General features: G+C 38.1%; 1 protein-coding gene across 2 annotated transcripts in view; it reads left to right on the top strand.

Moving 5' to 3' along the window:
- The window catches only part of THADA (THADA armadillo repeat containing), a 329,797-nt gene that overhangs the window by 126,137 nt on the left and 178,868 nt on the right, over positions 1-24,792 (top strand). For both annotated transcript variants that reach the window (XM_041754451.1, XM_041754452.1), the window contains 2 exons: positions 19,941-20,030; positions 21,522-21,653. In XM_041754451.1, coding sequence (XP_041610385.1) covers positions 19,941-20,030; positions 21,522-21,653 — 222 coding nt within the window. The remainder of the gene's footprint in view (positions 1-19,940; positions 20,031-21,521; positions 21,654-24,792) is intronic.

The following is a 24,792-nucleotide window of genomic DNA, read 5'->3' as shown; positions in this document are numbered from 1 at the left end:
GAAAGATACCATGGAGTATCTTTACATTACAAAAAAAAAAAAAATTAGCTGGGAAAGAAGAGGTGAGTTAGGTGGGAGACTACTCTGGTGCAAAAGTCTAGAGGTGACACGAGCCATCACAAAACATGATTGCTGTGTAGAGTACAAGGGAGGGGGGCAGGAGGTGAGGTAGGGTCTTTGTCAGCCAACTTGAGGATGTGGGAGCAAGGAAAGCATTTTGAGCACGGATACCACAGGACTAGATTTGTTTCAGTTTGATCATTTTCACTGTGGTGAAGAGAACACACTACGGTAGCTGAATTGGAAATGAAAGCTGAAGACTGGGAGATCAATTTGTTGGAATAGTTTTGTTTGTCAGGATAATATAGACTGGTGGTACTCAGACTTAACAGATTTTATGAACCAGCAAACTTCTTTTTTAAATATCGAGGCTCAACATAATAGAGTTGCTGACCTTTTCATTTTGTTAAGTAGAGACATTAAGCAAACAAACAAAAACCACCTATCAGTATCATTTCATAAAGTAAAGGACATATCCACAAATCTACACACCCCACTCACACAGGAGAATCTCAAATAAACGTTAGCTATCTAAATGGAATATATTTAGCTTGATGAAAAACTTACTAAATGGCCCTGTTTTGTCCCCCTTCTCCCTTTTCCCCATGATTGGGCACATATGTGATCTGATATTTGTAAACCAGTGATCAAGCCTAGGAAAAAATGTTGGCAGTCTGAGTTAGAGTAACGACGATGGTGATGGGAAGACCACAGTTGAGAGAAAGAAGGTGGAATCAGTAGAAGTCGGTGATTTCAAAGTGCTTTCAGATCTCTTACCTCATTTGATCCTATGGTAGCTGTGTGAGGTGGTTAGGTGTAATTATCCCCACTTCACAGATGAGGAAGCTGAGACCCAGAAGTCAGGTGACAAGTCACATCTGGTAACAACCCCCTGAAGTGGGACTCTGGATGCGTGGCTCCTCCACTCTGCCCTTTTGGGTTTGCTCAGATTTCAGGGAAGAAAGGAAAAGGAATCATGGGCTCCCTGTGAGTCATGTCTTTTAGGACAAAACATATGATATAGTCCATTCTTAGGATAAAACAATATTTCGGGGATGACTCTTTGATTCATCCTCATTTCACAACATCATCCATTACCAATCCATGAACTTGAGTAACCCTATTTAAATTAGGCCAGAGGAGACTAAGAGGCTTCTTTGGCTGTATTTTCATTTTTATCCTGTGTTACCCTTTGTCCTTTCTATAAATAAGCCTTGGCCACGCTATTTATGGGATTTTGTGGAGGGGGGACAGTGAGGAGGTAATGCTCTATGTGTATATAAGGATATTTATCTCCTACCACCTGGTTTGCTATGTTTATTTCCCCCTTTTGTTCTTTAGTATGCTTGCAGATTAAAGTAATTTAGTGCTACCTAAATTCCAAAAAGACTGTGACACACTTTATAAGGGACTTCCTCTTGTTGATGGGCAAAGAATGGAAGTGGAAGTAAATAAAAACAAAATTGGGCTTAAATGGGGGGAAAAATGAAGCAATAACAATTTGAATTAGACAAAAGGAAAAAATGTATTAGAAAATATTTGTGGGTAGTTCCCTGTAAATGGCGTTATAAACAACATTTTTGGTGTACAGTCATAAAATCCTCTGACCTATGAAACACCAATTTAATGGTATCAATTAAAAAGAAGACGGAATGCCAAAATTTACATATGAAAACTATCACCGACTTTTCCTTCAATTAGTTGTTTTTATTTAGGCTTTATATCAATCATTTTGTAGGCTGCCTGGTTTCTGACAAATTTGGAGACTCTCTGTAAAACTATTAGAGTGACTTTAAATTATTTCTGTACAGACTCAACTGCTAGCCAGTCTATTGTAATCACAAATGATCAGATGAGAAATGTGGTATTATTTTCCAAGATGAAATATATTTTTTGAAGCATCTACAGCTATTTCTGTATATTCCATTATGGAAGTGTTTATTTTTGCTACTAGAGTGAATACATCAAAAACAAATAGTGTTTTCTGAGAATGTGTGAGTGGAAGAGTGTGAGAGCAGCATTGGGTACTGTCATTGCCTCACACATATCGTGTGTGTGTGTGTGTGTGTGTGTGTGTGTGTGTGTGTATGAGAGAGAGAGAGAGAGTTTGTTTAGACACCCAAACCATGTTTTTTCTACCTGTGTGGATTCACCCATTTCATTTTATAGCTTTCTTTCTCGCCTTTGGCTCTTACATATATAATTTAGTGTATGATTACTGTTAAGTATAGGTGTTAACACATTTAAAATATTACATATATTTTTTTATGTGAAACCCAAATTTCACCCCTATTTTCAAATGCCTCCACTTAATGTATTTTTAAAGACTTATTTGTATAGCAAGAATGAAAATGACCTATGTTCTCTGGTACTCTTGGATCTTAGAATCTCAGAGTATGTTGACTTTAGTGGTAATTTATACCGATCTCTTCTTTGTTCCTTTCATCTCTCTTTAAAGTGGGGAGAGAAACAAAGAGGGTGAGGTAGCAGGATCCAAGGCCTAAGAACAATGCACATATAATTTGTTAAGAAGGTACAACGTTAAATTTGCCCACATATTATCTCATTCCTCACAATAACTCCACAGAATAGGAACTATTATTCCCAATTTATAGAAAACAAAACAGAAGACTCAGCAGGGTTGGACAAATCACTCAAGGTTATACTTCTTATAAGTAGTACTGATCTGCTCTGGCTGATTCCAAAACTTTGCTCTTTCTGTATATTTTATTTCCTCATTCCCACTCCACCACAGAGTAAATAATAAATGGGACATGGTTTTAAATTTTACTGTATGATGTAGTAGCAGCCTTTTCTAAAATATGATGCTGTGCATATTATTTAAAAAAATATGTTGCCTTTGGAAATAGGCTTAGTTTAGGAAAATAAAGAATATTTGAACTGGGGCACATGGGTGGCTCAGTTGGTTAAGTGTTCGAGTCTTGATTTTGGCTCAGGTCATGACCACAGGGTCATGGATTCCAGCCCTGCATTGTCTTCTGTGCACAGCAGGGAGTCTGCTTGAGATTCTGTCTCTCTTTCTCCCTCTGCCTCCTCCTTCCCCATGCTGTCTCATTATCTCTAAAATAAATAAATAAATCTTTAAAAAAAAGAATTTTTTAAAAGATTTTATTTATTTATTAATGAGAGACACATACACACACAGAGGCAGAGACACAGGCAGAGGGAGAAGCAGGCTCCATGCAGGGAGCCCGACGTGGGACTCGATCCCGGGTCTCCAAGATCACGTCCTGGGCTGAAGGCGGCGCTAAACCGCTGCGCCACCCAGGCCGCCCCAAGAAAGAATATTTGAACTGCCTTAGTTTATGGTCATATTATTACCTGTGTTAGAACTCATGGCATTATTTTACTTTAATTTTTAAAAAAGATTTTATCTATTTGATTTTAGGATATGTGCTACCAAAGCGAGCACTGTTTATCTATTTGAGAGAGAGAGCACATGAGTGAGAGAATACAAGCAGTGGGCGTGGCAGGCAGAGGGAGAAGGAAAACAGACTCCCTACTGAGCAGGTAGCCTGTTGTGGGATTCAATCTCATGACCCTGAGATTATGACCTGAGCTGAAGGTAGCCACTTAACTGACTGAGCCACCCAGGTCCCCTGGTAATATTTTACTTTAAATGTGATTATATAATTGAGATGGCTTAATTTGGGGGAGTTGCACACATTTTTAAGACTTTTCTTAGAGGTATTTATATACTTCAAATATTTACCGGGAAGTATCTTTGCAAGGTTAGGTAAAACATTTTACCAAACTCCTAGCTTCAACGACCCTCTGTTGGGAAAAGTTAAATAGCACTGTAGAGCAGTCTTCTGGCATTCAAGCAGTTCCTCTGCTCAAATAACGGTGAATATAATTGATGGTCTTAGTAATAAGGTCATAAAGTCAAAAAGAGTTACCACAATGTGTGGTCAACATTTTGACCATAAGGAACAGTATGTAAAAGTTGGTTAGCTGAAAGGGTTTCCTGCCTCCTTAATAACTATTGTGTCTCTATTTCTTTAGAGTCATAGCCGAATTGGAAAGAAGGGAAAATTTTTTTAAGTAGAACATTTTGTGTTTAGAATTGGTGTTCTTTAAATTCATAGAATGAAAAGCTTCTGTGGATGAATATAAGCCAGACATATCCTTTGAATAAAAATACCTTTCTGCTATGTTGCTTATTCAGAGTGGTCTTCATTTGTGCTTTCTTGTTGACCTGTCTGTAACCCTTATTTGACACATTACTGAATTTCATGTTTCTGTTTTTAACTGGTAGAATTACTCGTTGCATTGGAGTATGTGTACGTGTGTATTTGTGTGACAGGGAGAGAAATACTACAACCATTCCAAGAAACAGCTGCCATCTAAAATTACAATCAGTATGAGAAAAAGAATAGAGCTTCTTTAAAAAAGAAAAAAGAAGAAGAATTAAATAGAAGCAGACATAATATAGGGACCAGAAGAAAACTTTTAAAAAGGTTAATATTCTCAGAGAAATAAGATGAAATTGATTACATGAACTACACGAATTAAGAACAGAATGGTATCTTAAAAAGGAGCAACCAGAGAATAAGAAGGAGCTCCAGAAATTTAAAAGTATGATAACCCAAATAAGATTTCAGTACATAGTTTGGATACAGAGTAAATAACTCTTTCAAAGGTCAAACTAAAGAGAGCAAGAGGGATGGAATGTGGAAGAGAAAAAAAATAAGAAAATTAGAAGATTATTTCAAGCAGTTCACATCCAGCTTATAGAAGAGCTGAGAAAATTGAGAGCAGGAAATTGTCAAAGGAATAATAGCACAGGAAAATTTCCTGAAAGTAAAGGACATGAGTTCTAGTACAATGAATGGAAAACAGTCCACACCACACATCATCATGCAATGTCTTAAATTTTGTAGGGGAAAAGAACCTCAAATAGTTAACATTTAGAGAATTAAGAATCAAAATGGCATGAGACTTAGAAGACAGAAGTTAATGGAACATTACCTTCAAAATTCTGACAGCATGTGATTTCCTTTTTCTTATTTTGTGTTCAGCCAGACTATTGATCCAATGTGGAAATAAAATAATTGAATGTACTCTTATTTGAAACATTTTTTAAAAATTAAGAATAAGGAAAACTAGATTTTTTTCTTTCTACTTCCAGAACACAAATGAGTGAAGGCACCTAAATATTTTATAAAGAGCAAGTTCCTAAACAACATTTGTTCAACACACCGATGTCTGCACTCCTCCCAAACCACTTTGTATATTGAATGTATAATTTTAACATTTTTTATATGTGTGTAGGAAAGGTTTAGAATGGGGCAGGGTGAAATTTCTTTTACTACTTACTCTATATATTATCTGATTTTTTAAAAAATGAGTATACATTAATTGTAATCAATAGAATATAATTTAGAAGAGAGGAAGAAAAGAGACATGACTTATTCCTTCATTTATTTTTAAAAATATGGGAAGTGCATGCTATGTCTGTCTCCTCTATTGGGTTCTGTAGGAGATACAGTTGAAGTAGCAAACACAGCCTCAGCCTTTGAAGGATTTTGGGTCTGGCTGTTAAGGGGAAACACGCATGGAAGGGAATGGCTCCCAGCCGTGTTGAAAGTCTGCCTCTGTGTGATCTCAATGTACAGGCTACTCTCAGGGCCAAGCAGATGGCTTTCCAGGGTCTGCAAAGAGATGGCAGCCTACTTACTTCAGAGTACTTTTAAAAAACCAGCATTCGTGAGAACACCAAACACAGGACCCTGATCTTGGAATGTCTAATTTAATAACTTTCATTTGCATTTCTATAGAAACCAACATGCTTCCTGCAGCCAACCCTAGGAGCCAGAGGTTAGGGTTTTTAATAATAATAACAATAATGAGTTATACTTATTCCAGATTAGTTTTCTGGCTTTCCAAAAAACAAATGGCTAAGATGTCCAAAATGTTCCTTTCACAGCTCTGCCAAGTGCTGGCTTCTCCTCTCTGTCTGGAGATCCAGCCAATCTGTTGAAAATTATCCTTTTTTTTTTTTTTTTTTTTTTGAGTACTTCCAGGCAGTTCAGAAAGAAGACTAAATCCTACAGGCTGAGATGGACAGCCACAAATGGAGACTCTTTTCCATACTTCTGCAGCAGAGGAAAATGACACTTTGTGTTCTGAGTCTTATTTCATTTCTTCTAAGTTCAAATTTGGGAAAATGTACACTGGATATCACATCATACCTAGTTGTGGACAACACTGTGTATTAATTGGGAGTATAACATTTGCCTGGTGACTCTTTTTTTTGTTTTTGTTTTCCTTGTAAATAAGCCTTGGCCTAAGTGTTCACAAACGTACAGAAACATGGATTCAATGGGGGAAAAGAAGCATTGAGCCTAAATAAGAATAAGTCCATACTCTCTTTTCTGGTTTGATTTGCATGAGAGTTAGAGGGGCTTTGTTTTTATTTTAGTTTTTGTTTTGGGTGGTGTGTGGAAGGTGGTTAGAGGTATTATAATGAATTAGTAAGATTCTCTTAATTTGAATACAGAGAGACTTGAAACTTATTAGACCAAATGGAAGATCAGTGGTCCCATGATCTCCAAAAATACTTTTGTAAGAGCAGATGGATAGATTTTTTAAAGATTAGTTTAGTTGGCATTTTACCTGCTCATCTACTCCCTTTAAAGTCAGTGGATGGGCCTGGCTCAGTGCATGGGAGTAGAAGCTCAGGTTGGGAACTATAATCTAACGTGACCAGGCTGATCGACAGCAGTAGAGAGATCGCTATCTGACCCAATCATGGGACATGTACTCCTGTGAAAACTGGCCTATCTGGGCCACATTGTCCTCTGCTCATTAAGTGGATGCCTCACACAGGGATGGTTGGGTTCCCTGTGTAATAAAACTTTGAAAAGTCTGGTGGCTAGATTGGGGAGCAAGAGAATTGGGTTCTAGGCCTACACTTTCCCCCTAGACTGTATTTTGATCTTGGGAGACTCCCATAATTCCTCTGGGCATCATTTTCCTCATCTGTGAGATTAAATGATCAGAATAGTAGATTTTTCTGAAAGTCCTTCTAGTTTGAATATGTTCCTTGAAGGCTGGGGCTATATTGGCACCTTTCCTTTGCTTTAATAATACAAATTGGCAAATTAATACCAGCCTTAGTGAAAATGTCTATAGGGTTTGGAGTAGGATATTGAAACAGTTCATTGAACAAAAGCATTATAGGAATAGAAACCAAAAAACTTATTTTGAAATATTGGACCTAATGCTAAATTAGCATTAGCATTGTTAACACATAAAAAAAACTAGGTGGTTTTTTGCTAGCGTTTTGGATGAAGCAGGTTTAGCACTATTTGAACTGTTTGCATGTTTAGTGCATGTTCTTGACTAGGGTTTTAATACTTACACGATGCTCTTCAAAATTATCTAGTAAGAATTTTTTCAGCTCTGCACACATCTTTATAGAGTCAGGGGATAGGACCCCCTATGGTTGAAGAGAGGATAGCCCATGGTTAATTGAGGCAAGATTTGTGGAGGGAGTTCTGAGAAAAACATTAAAAGGCAGCAGGTATTTACAGAGCGCCTCCTAGGTGTTGGCACCATTTTACGTGTTGGGATTGGAGCAGAAACAAGACAGCTTTCAGTTTCAAGGAGCAACTTCCTAGTGAGAGGAGACGGACTTGAAACATGTTTAATAAAACAAGAGTTTTTGTATGGAATGGTGAGCAGTGGTGGATGAAGTGTGCTTCTTTAGCTAGAGAGGTTGGAACAACGGGGATAATAGGAAGGGAGGAGGTAAGGAATGTGGACTTTGTCTTGCAAAACCTTCAAACTCTAAAGTGTACCTCTTGAGTTCATGGAGGTGTATCTCAGGGCCTATGCTTGCTAAGGATAAGGGGGAGGCCAAGTGTGATCACTCACCTCACAACCCAGCTTCAACCAGAAAGAACAATTTTGGCTTTGTTTTGTTTTAAATATTGGGATTATATTTGAAAATAGTGCATTGCTTTAACGATTTGAAAACAACTGCCTGGGAATAAACCAGTTATGTCATTCTTGCCTGTTAGTGTCTTAGCTCTTATGTTTTGGCCACTGTGATAAAAAGGCAAAATAACACCCCCCCCACACACACACATGAAGTCCCAATCCCTGGAACCTAGAAATACTATGTTGTAAAAACAAGAGCTCTGTGTCAATTAAGGCTCTTACAGTGGAGTGATTATCTTGGATTGTTTGGGTGGACTCTAGTGCAATCACCGATAAGGTGAAGGCAGGGTGAGGTCTGAGAGACAGAAGAGAACACAGTGTGACCACAGAGGCAGAGATTAGAGCTATAGAGCTACAGGTCAAGAAAGGCCAGCAGCCACCAGAAGCTAGAAGAGAATCAGGTTCTCCTCTAGAGCCTCTGGAGGTGCCCTGCTGGCACTTTGATTTTGGACCATTCATTTTTTTAAAAATTTTTTAAGACTTTATTTATTTTAGTGGGGGAAGGGCTGAGGGAGAGAGAGAATCCCAAGCAGGCTCCATACCTAGCGTGGAGCCCAAAACACTGCTCAGTCCCACAACCTCAAGACCATGACCTGAGCTAAAGTCAAGAGTCAGATGCCTAACTGAGCCACCCAGATGCCCCAAGACTTTATTTTTAAGTAACCTCTACAATGAACATGGGGCTTGAATTTACAATTCTGGGATTAAGAGTTGCATACTCTCTCTACTGACTGAGCCAGCCAGACTTCCCTAGACCATCGATATTGTTTTAGATTTCTGGCTTCTAGAGCTGAGAGAAAATAAATATAGTAGTTAGGATAGATTGTCTCTTCCTTGATACCAGCATCCCTTTTATTCAGTATTACCTTTTCCACAGAGTCTAAGTTGGTCGCTTGAGTATCATAGCTGTGTTTTAGTTACCTGTTGCTGCATAACAGGCACCTTAAAATTTAGTGGCTTAAAGTAACAACTCATTATTTCTCATAGTTCTGTGGGTTGACTAGGTTCAGCTGGTTCACCTTCACCACGTGGTGTCATCTGGGATCACTCAGGTGAATATCTGAGACCTCAGCTGGGACTGGAATGACCAAGATGGTTTCACAATCACATGTCTGGAACCTCAACAGGGAGCAGAAATGATGGGTGTGGGGGGTGGAGAGGGGGCGGCTCGTGAGGCCTCTCTCTAGCAGAGTAGTCAAGTCTGGAACACTGTGAATGCGGAAGATGCCATGCCTCTTGAAGCCTAAGGCAGAACTGGCACAGCATCACTTCCTCTGCCTTCTATTGATCAAAGAAGTCATAGGCTAAACCAGAGTCAGAGGGAAAGGAAATAGATCCTACCTCTTGAAGGGAGGGAGGCATGCACATATAGCAAGGGTAGTAGGAGTTATTTTTGGCCATCTTTGCAAACAGTCTACCCTAAACTGTTTAGAAAATGATTCTCGAATTAACTATTGGAGATGGACTGATTGTGAGATTTTATAGATGACAGGATTTAAAAAGAAACATTCTCTAAGAAACAAATTTCTGAGGTAAAAAAATCCATATAAGCTACCCAAATAGGACCTTGCACACATGAGGAATTCAGGAGATGCATGTTTACTGACCATCTGGCTGTGTAATGAGTAGAAATGTATGTCCAGGGTCACCCTTGGGCCAATAATTTCTACAAGGAGAATAGCAGGGCATTTCCAGAACCAAGAGTTGCCACTTTCCTCCATGGGTTAGTATGGTGATGGCTGATTTTGTGATTTGAGAGATTCTCCACCTGGAAAGCAGCTCCCAAAGGGAAGGATTTGGAAAACTTTCAGGAAGTTCAAGAATGTCATAGCTGTCTACGGAGGATCTGGGGGGAGATGATATTGGCAGGAGACCTGGTCGGAGTCGGTGCTCTTAGAATAGAGACTCTGAAGAAGATGCTCTTCCTTTAACTTCCTTCATGGTTTGCCTGAAATTTAGTAAGAGGACTTCCTGATGGAACCATTGCCATAATCACAAGTCTTGCTAAGTGTGAGATTCTGGCCCTGGGGCCTCTGACATCTGTTCAGTCTAATCACTCATTCTTTTTAAATTACCACTACTCAGTGGAGAAATGCTGGTGTCAGGCCCACTCACAGAGGTGGGGAGAGGATTCTAGGAACAAAGTCAGAGATGGATGGTCCTCCTGGTGGGGTTCCAAACCCAGATTTCTTTTTTATTAGTTCTTTCTGTTTTATTAGTTTGCATTTGCTCCTCCTTTGAAATGTATGTGTGCTTTGTCTTCTTTGTAGGTTTGTTTCCATTTCGGGGTACTGTTTTTCTTAAGATGCGTTAACTCTTTCTATCAGCAATCACTGTGGCAAGGAGACACAGGCCCGAAGCTGATTTCTCTCCTCTAGAGTGGTTTTATAGGCCAGAATCTGGGGAGTAGCTAGGTTTTAATAGTTTATTGGGTTCTCATTTGAAAAACCGACTAAAAACCTCCAGGCTTTTGCCTTCAGTGTTTGTTTTCATCTAATGAAACCAGGTTTATGGTGTTTGCTCCATGGCCTGTGAATAAGTCCTGTTTTGTGTTTTTTGTTTTTTTAAAACCAGGCACAAGCTATGCCTTTGCTGCTGTTTACTATGGAGTTCCCTCTTCTGCATGTTTTTGCTTGCCTTTGCAAGCTTTCTCTCTTTATATCTTTGTACATAACTCTCTTGATTCCTGTTCCTGAGATGACTCAAAATGATAGGGGATCTGTATATAGGAATTGGGGGGGGGGAAGAAAAGGAATTTGGGGGGGATACCAATTTTTACTTGTGACACCATTCACAAAGCACAATCATTTTTTTTTTTTTAAATCAGGATGCTTTTGTTAAACTCAGAAGCATTTGCTTTCAGCAATTCAATTTCCATATGTGTGGCAGATCTTAGGATGGGGTCTCTAAGAGAAATATAATCTTGATTCAAATGAAGTTTTTCCTAGGCTTTTAGATGGCAGGCGGGATTCAAAGACAGTCAAAATGATGAAAGCATAGATGCTCTCAAAAACTAGAGCATTACCATTACCTCGGCATTACCAAGATTAGATGTGGAATGTGCAGACCAAGGGAAGCTCCGAATGTGGCTGGGGTAGGGACGGCCTTCCATGCATGGCTTGGCCAGGATGGGGACGAGTCATTCTGGGCCTGGTGTCTGGGTTAGGCCCCCGGACATATGTTCAAATGTAGGAAACACATGGAGAGTATACTGCACTGAAGCTACTGCATTCAAATGGGTCCTGATTGATATAGAACAGTGTTCTTGATAAGTGTAAAAAAGCAGGGGGGAAAAAAGAATATCTAAGGAGAAGAAACACATAGATAGGCAGACATCGGAACAGACTGGCAGCCATCTTTAGGTGATGGGTTCATGGTGGTTTTCAGATTTTTCTTTGCAGTGTCCTTTATTATCTGATTTTTCCTCAGTAAACAAGTAATGCTAGAATAATTTTTAAAAAGCTTTTAAGGGGCGCCTGGGTGGTTAAGCATCTGCCTTTGGCCCAGGTCATGATCCCAGGGTTCTGGGATCAAGCCCCGCATCAGCTCCCTGCTCAAAGAGGAGTCTGCTTCTCCCTCTCCCTCTGCCCATCCCCGTAACACCTTGTTCATGCTTGCTCTATCACTCTCCAAAAAAAAAAAAAAAAAAAAAAAAAAAAAAAATCTTTAAAAAGAAAAAGCTTTTAAAATAAGACAAAATGGTGCTGGGCAGGCATTTTCATTCATTCAGTCAACCTCTGTTGCCTGCCAGTTTTGTTCACAGACTTGGCTGGGCTCTGGGGGAGCCCACCACTGAATGGATCAGACATAGTGCCTTGGAGCTCACAGCCACTCTGCTGCTGGTGCTGGGTGAGTGGATTGCTTCAAGGAGCTTCTGTGTTTCCCCAAGGGCCTCTCCATGGGTTGGGCCTGCATAGTTCTTACCTGATGGGATGGGGAATAACTCACCTTTTGTAGAGTAGTCCCAATTTTAAAGCTGCCTTATTCTCATTCTCTATCCTGGCTTGTTTGTTTTCACCTTTGTCTGTCTGTTTTATCCCATTCACAATATTTGGTGGTCTCCTTTTGTCTTCCTTGAAGCTTGAATTTACAGAGATTCTGTTTTTCCTTTTTGGTTATCACTTCTTTTGTTTCCATAAAGTTGCAGGGCTAGTTTTTGGCCACATAGATAAACAGGTTTGAAATGCCTGTCACTGGAGAATTTACCCCCAGGGCTTGCTATATTTGTGGAGGTGACATATATCAGCCTGTTTGCTTCTGTGGGTGAACTAGAATTGAACTATTTGTAAATCAGTGAGACAAACTTTATATATTTGTGTTTAAGAAATTTCAACTATCGATTTATTAACTCGAATCAGGATTCTGAATGTCCTTAGATACATACAGCTAACGATTCACTTTAAGAAATTTTTAATTTGTTACCATTCTTAGTCATAATTCCTTTTCTCCTTGATGAGGAGAAATTGTGTTGAAGTTGGATGGGTGGTTAGGTGTCAGTTGAGGTGGGGGGTACCAGTCACTGAGAATAGAAAAAAGGCTTAAGGCAGAGGTTAAGGTCATCTATATTAGGAATGTTTTTCCTCTCTGGCTAATCTTACCTATTCATTCATGGCCAGAATATTTACCAGTCAGCCAACGTTTATGCAAAATTGTGGTTTGTATCAAGAGTGATACAGGGAAGTATGAATATAATCCTTTCCCTATAGATATTTATGCTATAGTTGAGGTAAAAAGGTATTCAGTGAATGTCCATTGGGTCACCGTCTTTCTACCCTCTCTCTAGTCCAGATCATCTGCTCTTGTCATCTCTCTCTGCTGTTCAGAAACCTTCAATGCCTGTAAGACGCAGGCTAAGCTGCTTAGTCTGGCATTGAAATTTCTAAAAACTTGTATGCCATCCTGCCTTTTCTATCTTGTCTTGTCACGAAGTCCTCTTTTCATCCAGCCAGTTTATCTACCCAGTTAGTTTCTGTAACTACACACTTTCTCCATGCTATTTTCTCTTCCTTTTAATCCATTCTTACCCAGTTTTCCAAAACTCATCTTGGTCTCCCATGTTTCCCACACACCATTCCCTAACGTTTCCAACTGCCAGTGATATCTTTCCCAACTCTCCTGTTCTGGAAGCTTCAGTTATTTGATCCTTGAAGCAGTTTGCCTTACCTAGTTACAATCTATGCATATGCCTTGTTTTCCTAACCAGATCTTAATCCCAAGAGCAGTGACTATCTCAAACTGTAGTGTCTTCTGTGCGACCTAGCAGTGTTCAACGTGAAGTAAGCAGGTATTTAAAATATTTGCTGCTTTCCTGAGAAAACTATGATCAAGCTATAGTTTTTTATTTTTTGTTTTTTTAAGATTTTATTTATTTAGGGACACCTGGGTGGCTCAGCGGTTGACCCTCTGCCTTTGGCTCAAGTCATGATCCTGGGGTCCTGGGACTGAGTCCTACATCTGGTTCACTTCACTGCAGGGAGCCTGCTTCTCCCTCTGCCTATGTCTCTGCCTCTCTCTCACGGTGTCTCTCATGAATAAATAAATAAAGTCTTTTTTAAAATGTTTAAAAAAATAAAATAAAGCTATAGGTTACAGACCTATATGGGCAGTCCCAAACCTGTGAGCAGCGTATCCCTTTTGCTATAGTTGAGAATCAAGAACGAGAAGTTTGAATAAGCCCCTTAGATAATTCTGATATCTTCCTATGAGTTACCTCTTGAGGTAAGGTTTTATAAAACACAAGAATTGTTAATAGTGAATATCCTTCAGGCAGGACTCTGTACATATTTAGCCAAGTCTTTACTAGCCATTGGCTGATGCAGAAGTGAGATGATGCTAATCTAGCAAGTACTCAGCGTTTCTCCATTTGCAGTGAATTGGAGCCCTGGCCAGAAATAGAGTTGACTTCTTTCTTTCTACCTTTCTTTCTTTAAAATTTTATTTATTTATTTATTCATTTAGCCCATCTCCCACCCACCTCCCTCCATCAACCCTCAGTTTGTTTTCTGTAGTTACGAGTATTTTTGAGTTGACATTTTCTTAACAGTATTGAGGAGCCTGAGAATGCTAGAATAGAAGGCAACTCCTGTGTGCTCAGAGTGCCTAAGCAAGGTCAAAATTCTCTGAAATTAATTTTGTTTTTTCTTAAACTCTGACAGATGCACAGTTGATGCTTCAAAGTCCTACACCATTAAGCATGGACACAATAACTTTAACAGAATATTTTTTAAAGATATAGCCAAAACCCACAAAATTATTAAGAACAAATCAATTCCTTAAAACATTTACTGAATGTTTAACTTTGAGTAACATAACTTCTTCATATGATGTGCAACATTAACTAGTCAATAAATATCTGCTAAGGTAACTGAATAAGGTAATTCGCTGTTTGGGACAATTAGTTTTAATTCAATTAAGACAATGACTTTAATTTGAGAATAGTAGCTCCACAGCCCGTTTCTCAGGCAGTATTTGTGGTCAGCAGAGCCTGTTATTTATCAAGGCAATTTCTAGATCATGGTAATGCAATCACATGGTCTGCTTACATGAGAATAGTTAATCTCTCTAACACTACCAAGAGATATCAGACCATTGAGGAATGACTTACTGGAAATATGGATTCTTCAAGAAGACATATCCACAAGGCTTTATGGTATAGTTGGAGAGATTCTATATGCTATATGGGCAAGTACATGGAGAGATCTCAGTACTGAATTCATACACAATTTTAAGTGACTCCACTAAAAATGGAAACTGATGTTCTTGATCAATTTTGCTTAGTGATACTAAAGAATGTAACAATGGCCTATAGTGGAATGGTTTTGTGATCTCCCTGTGTAAAACATTGACCCTGCAAAGCCCAGGTTTGCCATTTATTAACAAGGAAATTTACATTTCATTGTTTGTAACAGTAAGGTGATGACCAAAAGGCCTATCATTTGGGATCAAATCAATTACACTCAACATACAATGGATTACCCTTCAGCCATTAAATGGAAAGAAATAGAATGGTGTGCTTGATCCTGAAAGATTTCTCAGATACAGGTCAAATGAAAAATAAAATCAAGGAGCACAAAAAAGGGGGTGAGGCACAACCATATGTATAATATGTGTATTTGTGGGGAAAAGGAGTAAACTAAAAATACGTACTTGTATAAACAATTTTTTTAAAAGGAAAGCTGAGGTGCTTTTGCATAGTTGGCTATGAGGAGGGGCACTAGGAGATCTAATATGTGGGTTTTTTTTTTTAACATTTGTGTTCTTTTTTCCACAAAAATATCTACTAATTTAAAAAGGAAATGAGCACATTTTTTGCATGAATGTCCAATAAATGTTCAATAGACCTGTAATTTAAAAGGAAGTAAAGACTTTCTCTTCTTTTTTTTTTTTTTTTAAATTTTTTTTTAATTTTTTATTTATTTATGATAGTCACAGAGAGAGAGAGAGGCAGAGACACAGGCAGAGGGAGAAGCAGGCTCCATGCACCGGGAGCCTGATGTGGGATTCGATCCCGGGTCTCCAGGATCGCGCCCTGGGCCAAAGGCAGGCGCTAAACCGCTGCGCCACCCAGGGATCCCAGACTTTCTCTTCTTTAAAAAAAAATTGGTTTACAAATGTGAAATAGGTACAAAAGAAAATTTATATAGTGTGTGTGAACTATAAAGGGTAACTATACAACCAATACCTTTAGATCTACCACCTAGTTAAGTAACGGAACATTTCTTTTGAAGCCCCTTATATATTCTTTCCTGATCCTATCCCCTTTCCTCTCCACTTGGAGAAGTGATTGATTATTTTTGCCAATTTTGTTTTTATTTATTTCTTTGCTTTTCATTTTTTTTTTATCACTTAAGTTTGTTTCTCTAAGCAATGTATTATTTAGTAGTGCTTTATTATAAACTTACATAGAAAGATTATATTTTACATGTATTCTTCTTTAGCTTACTTTATTCACTTAACATTATGTTCCTGTGTTAATACATCTGTAGTTCATTCAGATTTACTGCTCTACAGTACTCCATTGTGTGAGTGTACAGTTTATTCACTCTACTGTTGATGGACATATGGCTGCTATGCATATGCTTGTACAAGCTTTCTGGTGCCCACGTCCAAGAGTTTATTAGGCCATTTACCTAGAAATAGCATTTGTGAATCACTGGCTAAACATATCTGTGACTTTCAAGAAAATGCCAATTATTTTTTAAATTGTTGTAGTAATTTTTGTTTCCATCAGAAGTGTCTAAGAGTTACAATACTTCATATTATTGGACTTTTCAATCTTTGCCAGTTGATATAAAATGGTCTCTTAGTATGATTGAACATCTTCTGTTTATTGGTTGCTAATGTTTATTTTCTAAGGATTATATTTTTAATAGGTTTTATCCATTTTTATAAAATTCAGTTGTTTGTCTTTTACTGATTTCACTGGAGTTCTTCATATATTATAATACTAATTATGTAATTCTCAGTTACACGCATTACATATTTTCTCCTCATTTGTGGCTTGGCAAATAAAAACATTTACTTCCATCATTTTAAAACCTTTTTATTATGGGAATTTTTAACATATGTAAGAATGAAGACGATAGTACAACTAACCCCTGCATATCCATCACTCAGCTTCCACAATTGTCAGCATCTGGCCAATCTTATTTTGTCCATTTCTTGTCTTCCCGAGGAGGTCACAGACACCATGTCCTTTTTTCCGTAAATACCTCAGGATGCATGACTGATTTGATAAGAGAGTTTAAAAAGAAATAACCATCATGCTATTATCACTTGTAACAGAGTTAATAATTCCTTAACCTTCAACTTTTCCCAGTTGTCTTAGAAATATCTTTTTAAAATAGGCTTGTTAGAATCAAGATCCACATGTGTTTAGTCTTTTTTGACCTCATAAGTCTAAGTCTCTTAGTGTCTTTTTTTTTTTTTTTAAGATTTTCTTTATTTATTCATGAGAGAGACAGAGAGAGAGAGAGAGAGAGAAGCACAGACACAGGCAGAGGGAGAAGCAGGCTCCACGCAGGGAGTCCGATGTGGGACTCGATCCTGGGTTTCCAGGATCACACCCTGGGCCGAAGGCAGGCGCCAAACCGCTGAGCCACCCGGGCTGCCCAATCTCTTAGTGTCTTATTTCATAATGTTTGATACTCCTCCTCTGCCAAAAATACTTTGTACATGTATTATTTTGTGTTTTTATTTGTGCCTTTTTTGTGTGAGTAAAATTTTTTTAAAAATATTAACTGATGTAGTTGAATATATAAATTTTTCCTACTAGTTGATGCTTTGGGGGTCTTGTTTAATAAATTCTATTCTCTACAGTTTTCTAATGACTTTAGCAGTTTTGCCTTTTACTTTTAAGTCTTGAATTAACTAGGATTTAATTCTGTATGTGGTGGGAGGTTGAGATCCAGTTTTAATTTTGTCTGTGTAGAAACCTAGTTATCAGAGCCCCTGAACTTCATATTATTGTCATCTACAGTACCAACTCTCTTATAAATCAGGTCCTCATGTATGCGTTCAATAGCCTACTTGTCACCATGATGTCCTAATTATTAAAGTTTTATAATATTTCTAGCTACCTGATTGAGTAAGTCCTCTATATTTGTTCTTCAAGATTATCTTTGCAACTCTTGGCCTTTGGTGCATCTATATACATTTTAGAATCTGCTTGTCCAGGGGCACCTGGGGGCTCAGTTGATTAAGCATCCAACTCTTGATTTTGGCTCAGATCATGATCTTAGGGTCATGAGATCAAGCCCTGTGGTGGGCTCTGTGCTGGGCAGGAAGCCTGCTTGGCATTCTCTCCCTCCCTCTGTTCCCTGCTCCCAACTTGCTCATGTGCACTCTCTCTAAAAAAAAGAATGAATCTGCTTGTCCAGTTACACACACAGACACACACACATAATTATTATTTTTATTGGAATTGCATTGAATTTGGTGAGAATTTCCTCATTGTATTATCGAATCTTCTTATTTATAAACCTGGCACATCTTTCCTATTTAAGGCCTATATTTTTTTCTTACAGCATCTTCCTATTAAATTATGATACGCCAATGTAGAAGAGAAAGAGTCTTGCACCTGAAACTAATGTAACATTGTATGTCAACTATACTTCAATTAAAAATAATAAATAAATTTTTAAAAGAAAAAGATAACCTTTGCCTCTACCTGACACCATACATAAAAATTAATTTGAGAGGAATCATGGACCTCAAGATAAAAGCTAAAACTATAAAACTCTTAGAAAAAAACAGAATAACTTTGTGATATTGGAGTAGGCAAAGATTTCTTAAGCCACAGAAAACATGAAATCTTAAAAAAAAAAAAAAGGATCTAATTATTGGACTGACAACTTCTTCTCATGAAAAGACATTATTAGGAAAATAAATTGGCAAGCCACAAAAAAAGGTATATATAATGCACATGTATTGCAAAGAAAACAAGCAACCAAACATAAAAATGGGCAAAAATTTTGAATAGATACTTCACAAAAGGCCATTTCAATAACCAAAGGACATAGTGTTTAATATCATCATTAGTCATCAAGAAAATGCAAATCAAAACCACAGAGATCTACCACTAGGTTGGCTAACGTGGAAAAAAAGACAACTGCAAATGTTGGGAAGGACATAGAGCCTTGGAATTCTCATTTATTGTTGGAAGTATAAAATGCTATAATTATTTTGGGAAACTCTCAGTTTCCTAAAATGTTAAACATACTGAAACTTTATTCTCAGATACTTAATTCAAGAGAAATTAAAACATGTCCACAAAAAAAACCTATGTAAGAATGTTCCTAGCAGCTTTATTCATAATAGCCTACAAATGGAAACAGCCCAAATCTGTCAAGAGGAGAATGGATAAACAAACTTATATATTCATACAATAGAATACTATTCAACCAAAAAAGAAACTATTGATACATAAGTAACATGGTTAAACTTTATGCTCAGTGAAAAAAAAAAAAAGCCAGGTATAAAAAGTTATGTATTTATTACATTTATATGAAATTCTAGAATAGACAAAAGGATATTGGAATAGAAATAAAATCAGTGGTTGCTTTGGGTATTGAGAGTTGACTGGGAAGGGGCACAAGGAAACTTTTCTGAGTCTTTATAGGAGTGGGTTACATGAGTATAAGCATTTGTGAAAACTGATTGAATGGATCTTATAAGAATTCAAGAGTAGTGTTTATAAAGATGGAAAGGTGATCCTCACAGATTATCAGCTAGGATTGAATATCTAGAACCGTATACACCAAATCTGTGCTTCTGATAACCATGCTCCAGACCAATGTTTTTCAACTAGGGACCATTTTGCCCCTCAGGATGCATTTGGCAACATCCAGAGACAGTTTTGATTGTTGTAACTTGAGGGGAAAAGGTATATTATTGGCATTTGTTGGGTAGAAGCCATGAAGGCTGCTAAACATCCTACAATCACATGAGATTCCTCCACAGCAAAGAATTGTCTGGTCCAAAATATCACTGGTGCCAACTTGGGAGAAACCTGTTCTAGACCTGTTCTTATTATAGACGCTGTCAGCATTAGCCAACCAGATGTTGACTATATTCATAGTCCAAATCAATTGTGGAAACTTGTCATTTGCACAAATATTTCTTCCCCAAGAGAATTTAATATCAAACATTTGCAAATACAAAGATTATGTTATACATAATCTTAAATTTGTAGATAAAATCCCCTGTGTTAAGAGCATTTCCGAAATCAAAATTAACTGTATTATTTCAATTGATTGTGAAATTTTTAAGATGGTTTATTCTTAACTTTTTTTTCATTACATATTCAAGGAAATGACTTTGGCTATCTTCCTTTAAATAAAATAAATTAAAAAGGCCTTATTATTAGATTAGAGGAAATAAATGATAGTAATTTATTTTTCTTCCCTCTACAGAATGACAGGCAGCGAATTTTTTTCTCGTTTCCCAGAACTCTATCCCTTTCTTCTCCAACAGTTGGAAGCTGTAGCTAATACTGTGGACAGGTAAGAAGAGAATAGGGTGGGACGCAGTGAAATCAAGGAAGTGAATTACTTCATTAATTGAGATTTTTGCCTCCAGGCAACAGTTTTTAATCAACTCCTTCCTTGTAACATAGATGAATTTTTAAAAAGTGTTTAGTACATCATGTTGCCTGACTCTCTACAGTAGATTTGTACTTGAAAAGTTATATAAAATCCTGTTTGTTTTTGTTTTTGTTTAGAGGTGGGGGATGAAAAGAGGGAGAGAATCTTAAGCAGGCTCCGCTTCCAGCACAGAGCCCCAGGACTCGGGGCTCTTAATGACTCTGAGATCAGGTGCTAAGCTGAAATCAAGAGTGGGACACTTAAACGACTGAGCCACCATTTAGCCACCATTTTAGATGCCTCTAAAATCCTGGATTTTTTTTTTAAAGATTTCATTTATTTATTCATGAGAGACACACAGAGAGAGAGGCAGAGACACAGGCAGAGGGAGAAGCAGGCTCCATACAGGGAGGCCGACATGGGACTCGATCCCAGGTCTCCAGGATCAGGCCCTGGGCTGAAGGTGGCGCTAAACCGCTGAGCCACCCCGGCTGCCCCAAAATCCTGTTTTTATAATATATTTTTAAAATCCTTTTTTATATTGTTTTTTCAAATTTCACTCTGTTTTCAGTGAACATTTTTCAGAAATTAGCTTCTTATAAGCACAAAAAGCATTTTCTTCCCATGATATTTAAAGATCTTTGTGTTTACCTACTGAGTTTGCTGTAACAAACAGCAGTCTTTTTTTTTCTTACTGGCTTGTTGCAGTTGACCATTGTGAGAGTAAGCAAATAGCCGGCAAACAGGTGACCAGAAATGGCACTGGCATACCTAACCCTGCAAACACAAAATACAGCTCTTCAGAAGGCTCCCAGTCAGATCAGGGCACATAGAAAAGTTTACCATTGTCCTTTCAATCACATCCTGTATCAATAGTAGAATTTTTAGAAAGGTGTGTTGGAACATGTGCTTTTTTTTTTTAATTCTTCTAGCAATATTTGCACTTGATATGCACTTTATTAATAGGGAAGTAAAATAACATCAATGAATTTTATTTCTGTTTATGATACATTTCCTCACATTAGTAATTTGTACAGACAGGCTTTTCTGGCCCCAGTAAGTGACCGTTCAAGCTTTCATAAGTACATTTAGCTGTTGAAAGTTTCACATTTCATACTGTGGAACTCCTTTCTGCTGTATGAACAGCCCAAATCAAAACACAGACAAGAATTAACAGTTAGCTTTGAGAAGAGAATCGTGTGCAAAAGCCCAATCCATAGCTTTGCCAGTAGCTCTTATTTGCATGTTAGAAATACATGAAATGAATGGAGGGAAAAACACACAAATGAAAGAATGATGTGATCATCCAGAGTCTCACTTTATATTCATAATTCTTTAATGAGAAAAATGTTTGAAGGCAGTCTCACCTCTCAAATTATAAATCTTTTGTGTACAATAATTTTTTTTCAGTGATACAGGAGAACTCAACCGTCATCCAAGCATGTTTCTCTTACTTTTGGTGTTGGGAAGACTCTACCCTTCTCCGATGGACGGCACTTACTCTGCTCTCAGCATGGCACCTTTCATTCCCTTCATTATGAGGTAGTGTGTACTTCATGGAAATAATGGGGTAGGCATGGGGGCTTTATGGAGTATTTTAACTTGTTCTTATTTTGGAAACTATGTCGTTTTTTGTTTTTGTTTAATTTTGAGAGGGGTCTTATGAAAGCAGGGCCTGGGGGTTATTACCGTTGCCCCCCCAACTGGTCTCCAATGGTTCAGAGGAAAGTGCTTCTTTTGTGGGTGCAGAAGCCCATACCCACTGTTTAATTAATGTTTATTTGGCACTCTGCCGACTAACGGATGTGTGGTGTTGATAGGAGATGCCTGCTTTTGAAAACCATAGCCTAGGTGTTTGCATCATCCCTGGGTTAAGCCTCATCAGCATGAAGCAGGCTTGGTACTGGCATTATAGCCTCCTGTCCAAGGTTTCAAGAGGACATTTGTCTCTTCACTCTGAAATCAGAGTTTGCTAGTGGGTGCAAGGGGTAGCATCCAGGTGGCAGTGCAATGTGGCACAAGTTCACTTCCTCGTCATCTTTTTTTAGCACGGAGTACCTGAGAAAAAGCCATGCAGATAGATTATACATGGAATCAGATGATAACAGGCTTTTCTGCTCTAGAGCTTATTGCCACTTCCTCTGTTACAGTTTTTGAGGTATTTCCCAACTTCTGATCACCTTTTTCATTTTCGATCAAAGTAGGCCTCTAAAAAGTATTAAAAATTTTCTTATGGAACATTTCAGAAGCCCAGTGATACTAGTCAGCTTTTACCTTTCTGCTTATGTCTCAATAAAGCAGCACTTTCATTTTTATTTATCTACCAAAAATTGAGGTAGACTTGGAGCAAAACGTTAGAGATACAGCAAACTCAAGAGAATGTGTTTGTTATTTATGTGGCACCCTGGGTTCCACTTCCTGGTTTCACAGAGCTGACTGATGCATTTTAATGTGAGAAACCATTAAGTACAAGATGCTGGCATGTGATTGCTGTAGCCATTTGTTTGCGACAAGCTCAGGCTGTGGCTGTGTTATCTCTGATCACAGAGATGACTCACGCGGATCGGTTTTTGTTTCCTGATACACAAGGTTACCAGTCTCCTGTATCCAGCATTTGGTGATTCATTTTAGGAATTTGGGTTGTAAATTTTACTTTCAGGAGCATTGAAAAACTGTACTTTCACATATAACTGGAAAGAACTAAAAAATGTTTCAAAAGGTTGACGGGGTTAGGGAGAAAGGCACATGCTCAGAATCACAGAAGGACATGCTTTAGAACTCTTGTCATTCTGTGCTGAGAACATTCAATTTGTGGAAGTCTATTACTAATCAATCTGTTATGTGTTACATCATAGAAACCAGAAATTACTACATTGAAAGTATTCTTCCTGTTATTGATAGTCTACATATAATCAGAATGCTCATATTGCTAATTATATTCAGGACATTTATTATATAACAGAGATTGCACTAATATAGAAGATTTAAATAATGCCATAAAGTTATACGCTCAAAAGGCACAAAGAGTCCATTGCATGGTCCTTCCAGGGAAATTGCCTTGGTCAGTAGTTGCTTTCTATGCGAATAAAGCATTCATAGAGTGCCACCAACAGCACAAGTGCCGCAGCTGATTCCTTAGAGTGTCAATAGGCCCTGTTATTGAATGTCCATTTGTGGTATAGAACAGTGTTTCTCAAACTTTAAGAGATAAACCTATCACTTTGGGAATCTCATAAATTCAGTTTTGGAAGGTCTGGATTCGGGCCCAAGGATCTACCTTTCACACAGACTTCCAGGTAACGCTGATGCTGCTGGTCTGTAGATACACTTTGAGTACCAGTATTAAATTTGGGATATTAAATATTATCACAACCCCTCTTTGCCCCCCACCATGTACATGGTTTTAACAAACTAGACAATAGCAGGGTCACACTTGGTACTTGATTAGGCTACTCCAGGGGTTTATAAGAAGTAGATTTTGACCCAGGAATTTAGAGAACAAGCAAGAAAGTATTCTGAGCAGAGATGTTAGTAGAAAGTACACCAGCATTTGTTGAACTTTGACTATTTTTTAGGCGCTGAACCGGCCATCTTGTTTACAACGATTCCAAGAGGACGTGTTATCACCTCCACTTTCCTGTTGAGGAAGTTGAGGTTCAGAGAGCGAGTCAGTAACAGCGCTAGAATAGGAACCCAAGAGTATAAGGGTGTCAGGGTGTTGGGTACTCTTTCCATTACACCAAAATAACCAGCTTCCTTTTGTGCAGCCAAGAGCAGTGGCTATGCTGAGTAGGCTTGTGGGCTCAAATTGATATAATTTAGAATGAGGAGGAGCCTATCTCCAGAGTTGGTGGATCCAAGTGTAGACTGTTTTCACGATATAGAAGTCCTGTCCCCACCAGCAGTGGGATCTGCTTCTTGCTTTGCTTTTCCAGTATTGAGGAGGATGGCTTCTCTTGGGTTCACCTCTGCAGGACATTGCCTGAGGGTTAGTCTGTGACGGGTGTGGAGGGAGGCTAGTTTAGCTAAGCCCTGACTATCTTCTGTGATACAGTGGAAGGGTCCTAGACTTGAAGTTTAGTCAAAATCCCAGTTTGGGGTTTCATCAACCCAGTAGAGGGGCAGCCCTGTACTACTATAAAATGTTCGCAATCACTCACTCTGGGCAGATAAACCATAAAAATGGTGATTTTGATAAAATTGTACATATTTGATTTAAATTACTTCTGAGAAAATTCTTTGTGAAGGAAGTGAAAGATTGATCATAAAACCAGGCAGTATTTTTGGTTCTAGTGATGATAAAGGTTGGGCTGTTTTGACTTGGGATAATAGCTGAAAAGATGGATGTATGCATGAGTGGTTGGGTGATGCTTTATTCTTGTAGCATTGCCAGTGTTAATTTATGTACTTGGAAGAGTCTAATCAGGATCTTGGATATTCTGAGTTTAGTTAAATAAAAATTTTTCAGCTAGTGGGAGTAGCATGAGGGTTGCTCTGACCGTGCTAAAGTGAATTGCACAAACAGAAGATTAAAAGCCCCAATAATAGCTTCTTATTTCCCTTTGATTTATGTATGCTTACCTGCCATTTCCTTCCTCTTTGTAAGATGTTTGTAGGTATTGTTTGTATTTTTGTTCCTTATCCCACATTTAGAAGTATAAATTTATATCTCTATTGATCT

Source organism: Vulpes lagopus, chromosome 5, assembly GCF_018345385.1.
Source record: "Vulpes lagopus strain Blue_001 chromosome 5, ASM1834538v1, whole genome shotgun sequence".
In the NCBI taxonomy this organism is placed as follows: domain Eukaryota; kingdom Metazoa; phylum Chordata; class Mammalia; order Carnivora; family Canidae; genus Vulpes; species Vulpes lagopus.
The sequence above is the reverse complement of the archived record's forward strand: the minus strand, read 5'-3'. Positions and strand labels throughout refer to the sequence as shown.